This window comes from Cebus imitator, unplaced genomic scaffold, assembly GCF_001604975.1.
Source record: "Cebus imitator isolate Cc_AM_T3 unplaced genomic scaffold, Cebus_imitator-1.0 Scaffold59, whole genome shotgun sequence".
NCBI classification, from domain to species: Eukaryota; Metazoa; Chordata; class Mammalia; order Primates; family Cebidae; genus Cebus; species Cebus imitator.
In genome coordinates, this window is record NW_016107374.1 from 1,546,416 (window position 1) to 1,554,175 (window position 7,760).

The 7,760-nt window shown below is 56.5% G+C and overlaps 1 protein-coding gene across 4 annotated transcripts in view; it reads left to right on the forward strand.

Annotated features, from left to right (window-relative positions):
- KIAA0930 (KIAA0930 ortholog) overlaps positions 1-7,760 on the forward strand; it is a 41,747-nt gene that overhangs the window by 22,268 nt on the left and 11,719 nt on the right. The window contains exons 1-2 of one of the 4 annotated variants that reach the window (XR_005200417.1): positions 3,730-3,966; positions 4,153-4,304. Coding sequence is in view for 3 of the 4 variants with exons in the window: in XM_017529492.2 (XP_017384981.1) it covers positions 3,747-3,966; positions 4,153-4,304 (372 nt within the window). In the remaining variant the exon portion in view is untranslated. The other 3 variants (XM_017529492.2, XM_037738906.1, XM_017529493.2) reach the window with 3 other exon arrangements.

Consider the following 7,760-nt stretch of genomic DNA (forward strand, 5'->3'; position numbering starts at 1 on the left):
AGGTGATCCACCCACCTTGGCCTCCCAAAGTGCTGGGTTTACAGGCGTGAGCCAGCGCACCTGGCCAAGGGCTGATTTTTAAAGACCACATTTATTCTCTTAAATATGATAACTTGGTCTTTAGTATGAAGTTTTGGCTATTAGTGAGTTGATTTTTAGTTATTAGTGAGATTCTAGTTTCCCATATTTTTGTTAAGCAGCTGTGTTTCCGTTTTGGTATATTGCCTTTTTCGGCGTTTTATTAATACCTATTTGTCTGTCGGGGTTGTACGCGCCTTGGACCCTTATCTATTAATATCACAGACTTCAGTCCTCGGTGGGTTTCCCTCCACAGGGTCTCCTGTTGCTTTTGTTTTTGGTTATGCTTCTCTTGGCATAAGAGGAGTTTTGACTGGTTTCAACAGGGCGGCTCTCAGCCATTTCCTTTGTGACTGTTCTTGCTTTTGGACCTCAAGTGTCCTGGGCTTGGGGATGTCCTGCCACCATGCCTGCCACTCACAGTCCCCCCAGTGACATTCTTGCAATTCTTTCTGCCATGCGTGCCTCTTCCACTTCCCACGGTAGGGCCTTTTGCTTCATGGTAGATACAGGAGGAGCGTGTGTGCCCGCCTGTGTGTGGTTCCCTGCAGGTGATGTGTTTCTTCCTGCTGGGTTTGTCACGCTGGTACTCAAATGGTAACATCGGTGCCGGCGTCGGTGTGGTATTCTATGGCTTATAGTGAATCTTGAAGCCCCTGTTTCTCTCGGGACTTGTTGGTGCTGGGTCTCCTGACTCACTCAGTGGCAGCAGGTGGGGCGGGAGGCCAGGGACTTGACTGCTGTGAGGACCTGCCGTCTCCCTGTCCCTCAGGCCTGTTCAGTGTACATGGTAGACTCACCAACTTCTTGCAGCCTAGTGGCGTTTTCCACCGTGGATGAGGCCTGGGAGAGCAAAGCAAGGTGGGCTCAGCCTGTGCCTCGTATGAGAATGGGGCTTCTCTGGGAGATCTTAAGGCAGAGGGGCCCGAGGCCGAAGACAAGTGACCAGTCCACGGCCTATGCTCTACATGGCGAGGCAAGGCCTCAGGTGGGCAGTCCTGGCCAGGCCCTGTCCTTGCTCGGGGGCCTGAACAAGTTGCCCCACCTCCCGAAGCTTGTTTCCTGTGAAATTGGGATGATCCATTTATCCCAGCTGTGTTTATGGAGTGCCACTATGTGCCTGGCACTGATCTGGGCACTGAGGTTTGTTGGTGATCAAGATGGAGTTCCTGGGATGCTTTTGTACCTTGGGGGACAGACAGCAGACAGCTACAGGAACCCAGGTAGTGATAAGGGCTGTGTCGGCAGCAAAACAAGGCACTGCGACAGGGAGGACCCCAGGGCACCTTTTCTGTTGGGTCAAGAGAGGCTCTCTGAAAAGGTGACGTTGAGACTGAAGCTGGAAGGACCAGAAGGAGCTGCCTGTGCAGAGATCCCAGGGAAGAAACTTGGAGATAGAGAACGGGCAGGTGCATGAGCGCCCGGAGATCACTGGGGGCAGGTGTCTGACAGTCAGGAGCAGCTGGGGTGCGGGTCTGATGTGGAGTATTTTGTCAGGACTTTGCACTTTATTCTGAATTCAAAGGTAAGTTTCCAAGGGAGGGAGCAGGAAAGGAGCTTTTAAATGCAGTTTCTCTAGCTGTGGTGTGGAGGGTGGGTGTGCAGGCTGGCAGCTGGTGCACCAGCAAGCTTGTGCTGACCTGGATGGCGTGGTGGCAGCAGTGGGGCCCATTGGGTTTTCTGACGGCCACGTGGTTGCTGTGTGTTTTGACTGGGAGCATGTGCAGGTGGGACCAGCACTGGGCCTGGGACACTCTGTGTGTGCCCTGTGGCTGTCCCCCTCCTGGCCCCCAGGTTATGGCTTGTGGTGGGTGGGGGACCCAGGACTCAAGAGTGAGTCCTGGCAGGCACCAGCCTCTGGGACCCAGGCTCTTGGGGCCTGGAGACTGGACTCTGTGGGTGGGAGTGCCCTGGAGTGCAGGGGCAGGGAACCGTGAAGGGTTCCTTCAGCATGCTAAAGCAGGAGGGGACCCTGTCAGACCCTGCTGGCTTGGAGGGTCATGCAGGGCGCATCTCCAGCACTTTCCTCCTGAGGCCCCTGCCAGCCGCCAGGCCCTCTCTGGTTGCTTCCTCTCATCAGGTTGCGAGCACCCGCCTGTAGGAATCCGGCAGTTCGGGGGACTTTATCGTTTCCGGCTCTGTGAACTTGGGCACGTTCTGTAACCTCTCAAGTGTCAGTTTCCTCCTCTCTGCAGTGGGGCGCTTATCAGCCATCGAGTGTTGGGGAGCCCCAGCATGTGACACGTCAGCAGATCGTAGCTGATGGTACTGTCACTGTTGTCGTTGTTGTTACCATCGTTGTCTGGGTGCTGTCGGTACCACTACCATGTCATTTTATTAAAGAATAAGAGATCACCTGAGGAAGGGCACTTCTTAACCCAGGGGAGTGGCACTCATGGTGCACTCGTGTCACTGACCCTCTGCTTGTCACAGTCAGAGTTGCTTCTGTGACCACCACGGGACCCAGAAGCCATCGACTTGGGCAGCCTTGGCATGTTTGTGTGAAAGGCTTTCTGTTGGGCTCCAAGAGGGAACCAAAAGTGAACAATGTTAAGGGGAAGTAAAGAAGAATTGGAGTTTATCCAGGAGTCATCAGAGTGCTTTGCTTAATTTTGCAAGGGTCTATAGTGGCATGACTTGGCCTGTTGCAGATGCAGCAGGAATTTCAAAGCAACTCTGCAGACAGCACATATGTTTGGTTCTACCGGGGCCTGTGAGCCTGGGAGGTCTTGCCAGGTCTTGCCAGTCCCGTGGGCTCTCCTAGCCCTCATCACTGGAGGCTGACAAGGCTCACTCACCTAGACCCCTCACTGACGAAGCCTCCTTCTCTTTTCTTCCCTCTCGCTACCCAAGCACCCGGGAGCCAAGCAGGGCATGGGAGTGGTGGGCAACACACTCTTAGGCCAAGGGCAGAGGGCCAAGGGCAGGGGCTAGCTTCGAGCCTTGGTTCTTTGGTTAGTGGAGTGGCTGACGTCAACCAAGACTGGAGTGTTCTGCATTTGACTCAGGTGATGGCTGAGTCCTAGTTGCCCACTGGCTTGCCTGTGAGGGCGGGAGAGGGTCCCAGCACCACTGACCCTTAGTTCCCCATCTCCAAGTGTGAGGATTAGTTCCAGCCTGAGTACCAGGACTAGATCGCAGTGGCCAGTAAGAAAGAGAGAAAGCAAGCAGCCCCCTTTAATCTGCTGAGTTGGTAAGAGAGAGCTTGGCAGCATATTTTGAAGTGCTGAATTGCCTAGAGAGGGGACAGACTCACCTCTTGATCCTGCTGTGCACCTATGGTCTCGGTTTGTCTGCATGTGCCCCAAGGAACCCATGGCTCAGAGCCCCCGCCCATTGACCCCTTCCAAAGTGGCTGTTCAGGAACAGAAACCCAGATCTTCCCTACCAAAGCCTGTGGGCTGCTGCTCCTTTGCAGGAAAATATTACACAAATATTTTTCATAAAGAAATACCATTTGTAATGAAAGAAGTCCCCATGAGGCTCAGATGAGCTTGAAGCTGGCAAGCTTTCAGGGCCAGCAGCGCAGACGTGGGACAGGAGTGAAGCAGGCGCTTTCTCCCCACCGTTCCTGCCTGCAGCCCTGGCTGGCTGGAGGGCGGCTGTCCCTTTAAGTCGGGTTCCCTGTTGGGATTGCCGCAGCTGGGGAGAGTGGGTGGGGGTGAGAGATGTTGGTGAGAGCCCTGCCACTCCAAACGCCCCCGCCACCAAGCCTTCCCAACTTCCAGCCCAGACAGCAGCCAGCCAGTGGCGTTCCTGGCTCCTTGGGATTTTCCTTTTCCACAGAAGCTGCTGATTCATCCCCAGGCTGGAGTCGGGCTCAGCTGTGGGGCTGGGAGCACGGGCTCTCAGGCTACTGCTGGGCGGAGGAACTGGGCCTCCCGGGAGGTGTCTTCCAGACTCTGGATGCTTCATGGGTGGGGGTCGGGGGTGGCGAGGGAGGGGCAGCGCATCTCAGAGCCCTCGAAAATTTCTGGCCAGAAATGCAGGGGTAGGGGCACAGCTTGGCCAAGGCCATGCTGCAAGGGCCAGGGTGGCCGTCCTTCCTCACTCCTGTCTGGCCTCCCTCTGCAGGGTGCTTCAAGGATGACCGCATTGTCTTCTGGACTTGGATGTTCTCCACCTACTTCATGGAGAAGTGGGCTCCTCGGCAGGACGACATGCTTTTCTACGTGCGCCGGAAGCTGGCGTACTCCGGCAGCGAAAGCGGTGCAGACGGGAGGAAGGTGAGTGACCCACCCCTGCCCCGCATCCGTGCCCTGAGCAACCCTGTGGCGTCTGCTGTCAGCTTGCATGTGGACTTTCCTGCAGTGCTCATGAATATCAAAGAGGGTGAGTGATAGGTATTGAGCACCTACTGTATTCCAGGAATTGTGTAGACAGTCTCATGCGCAAATCTGGATGTGCTCGGTGTCACATTGTCACTCATCTTCACCGTGACCCTAAAGGGCAGTGATTGCTGTCACCATTGTAGCTTTGAGGAAACAGGTTCAGAGACAGCTGACTTGGCTGATCTCTTACAGTTAGTCGGTAGATGGTAGAACAAAGGTTGCACCCCAGAGCCCAGGGCCCTCCCTTGGCCATGGCACGGTGACCTGGGTCAGTGGTGGTGATGATGACGATACCTTCTACTTACGAGCCCTCTCCGTGATCTAGACACAGTGCTGAGCTCTCTTCTTGGCCTCATTGTGAAGTCCCAGCAGCTTGACAGGGTAGGTGTCCTCATCCCTTTTACAGAGGAGGAAAGGGGGCTTGGAGATGAAGGGATTCACCTGAGGTATTTCACCCACTAAATCCAGCGTGGAGGAGCTAATAAAACACGTTTTGCATGTTCCCTCTCCGGTTTTCACAGACTTTTGCAGTTTGTAAAATGTCTAAGCAATCCCATGTGCCACACATGGAAATGTTTTCGTTTTCCTTTAAAAACAAGAAATGAGAGGGCCATGGAGTCAGGCCTGGAACTTGCAACCTCCTGGCTCTGTGACTCGGGGGCCATGGTTTGCTGGCAGAGGCTCATGCAGTGGGTACTTGGAGCCTGGCCTTGCCTTGGAACCATTCCTTGAGCCTGAACACGTGCAGGGTGGATTTTCTGCAAGTAGACGGACCTGGGTCCCTGCATGCCAGCCCCGAGCCCTGAGCTAGTCCCATTAGGAGGAACCAGCAGGAGACTGTGAGCAACTGGCCAGAGATGGGGGAAGAGTCAGGAGAGGGAAGGGCGCCCCAGGAGGAGAGGTCCGGAGAAGTGGGGGCAGCCATTGGGGTGCTGTGTCTGAAGGGCCCATTGGATTTGGTACCAGGGAGTGCTGGTGGCCTTGGCACAGCAGTTTCAATGGTGGGTGGGCAGGGACTGGAGCCACACTCAGGCAGGCAGGGTGCTTTTTGGGATGGATGAAGAGGCTTGACTTGTGATGGGATCCCTGGGTAAGAACCTTCTAGAGCTGGCTTGGGGCCCCTCAGAGCCTGCTGCCACGCCCACCCTGTCTGGGTGTGCAGTTGGGGGAGCAGCTTTCGAGGCCAGGCTTGTCTCCCCCTGGTTTGCTGTATGACATTGCCAGGTCATTTCCTCTCGTGGGTAAAAGGGGATCAGGGCAGGTGCCCTGAAAGGTGAGGGTCCTCCCATTGTGGACACCCGGGAGGGTGGAATGTTTGGGGTTGGCGTGACCATGAGTGCCCTTGGCAGGGAGGTGGCTGGGGCCTTGGGATCCTCACTGCCCTTGACCCCCATGGTGGGCTCAGGCCCCTCTAACCTCAGCACAGCTCCGGGAGGAGGCACTCTTCCCACCCGTGGGCACTGGAACTTGGAGGCTCAGGCCCTCTGTCGCCTAAGGGCTGTGGACTCGCCCCTCCCCTACCCACGTATTCTGGCCTGTCAGCTTCTACCGGAGTTCGGGCTGCAGAGAACCTTTGCCCCGCAGTTGTTGGTCTTTTCTCCAAGGCAGAGTCTGTTGCAAGCAGGGGCTCTAATGAGGACTGGGCACCTTCGAGACACTCTCAGCTGTACTTTGAATTTTGATCCCAAAGGGGTCACGACTCTGGTCAAGAGGGCAGGCAGGGAGGTGGGAGGATGGGTTGTGTGCACCCTGGCTAGGCCAGGTGGGGAGGAGAAAGGGACAGCAGATAAGGGGTCCTTCTTGGATGGAGAAGTTAAAGGTGAGAGCCCTCCACTGAGAAAGCACAGGCCTGGATGCAGGCCTGAGGAATGTGGAGCAGAGGGGATGGGGCCACATCCGAGCTCTGCTGAAGATTTGGGGGTGTCGAGGTCCGTGAGGAAAGCCTGAGTCCCATGGGAGCAGGTGGCAGCCCAGCTGTTCACATGCTAGAATGTTCCATTTAATACCCACTGTGGGCCTTGTGCAAATGCTCCCACTCAGTGCTGGGAGCACAGAAATGACTCATACCTGGCCCCAGTCTGTTGGGACAGACAGACAACATGGCCAGGGGTACGGAGCCATCAGTGCTGTGATGGTGGGAAGAGGAGCAGGGTTGGTGGGGCAGGGGGGTGGGTGGTGATGCACAAGGTGGCATCTGGAGGACGGGTTGTAGGACAGAGAGCGGGCAGCAGAGGACTGAGGACATGTCCCATGGAGGGACCAGAGTGTGCAGAGTGGGAGGGTGTGTGCCACATGGGACCTGCCAGAGTAGGCTGATGGAGATTGCAGGGCCTGGAGGGTGGGTCCTGGGGCTGCCCAACTTGGCATTTTTCCCAGCTTGCTGGGCCGTAGTACTGAGGGCGGCCTGCAGGGGGCGGTCTGGAGGCGCTGATGGGGAGACAGGGAGACCCTCCTGGCAAAAACCCTCACCCAGGCGGAGGTGGGGGCCCCTGCAGAGGCGCCTGCGCACTGCAAGTCCTCTGCGGCAGCCTGGCTGCTTCCCGCCCCCTCCCCATTCCCATCCTGCTGGTACCCAGTCACCATAGCAACCAACCAGGCCTAGCAGGGGAGGGTGGATGGGCAGGAGCTGTAGTGTGGGGGACACAGGATGCCAGGAATCCCGTACCGCTCCAGGGCCCTAGGGAGATCCCCAGTCCAGCCTTTCCCAGGGAGGAGTGTCCTGGATTCCCTGCCCTCTCTCTGCTCCAGCCCTGGGCAAAACACTCCGTGTTCCTGGGCAGCCCATTGTGCCTTTGGCAGCAAGGTGACCTGGCTCTGTGTATGGCTGGCTCTGTGCTGGTGGCCCGAGCCCTGTGCCACGGTCACGTGATGCCCTCAGCCTCCTAAGGAGCAGGTCATCTTCACACCCACTCAGAAAACCAAAGCTCCAAGACGGGGAGGAAGCTTCCCAGGATCACACAGCTTGCCAGCGGCGAAGCCCTGCCCCCAGCCTCACCTTTTCCTTTTAGGTAGATTGTTTTCAGTGTAATGTCTATACAGAATAACTCACAAAGATGTGTGTACAGCTTGATTTTTCTCAGAGTGAACACCTGGTTTCACCAGCCCCCATATCATGACACAGGGTGTGACCAGAACACCGAGGCCCCTTCACCCCACCCCAGGGCTCACCCTCCCCCTGAGGCAGCTGCTGCCCTGGCTTCTCCTTCCTGGTGGGTTCTGCCTGTTCTCACAGCTCCTGCATGTGGAGCTGGGCAGATTCTGCCTGTTCTCACAGCTCCTGCGTGTGGAGTCGAGGGTTCTGCCTGTTCTCACAGCTCCTGCGTGTGGAGTCGAGGGTTCTGCCTGTTCTCA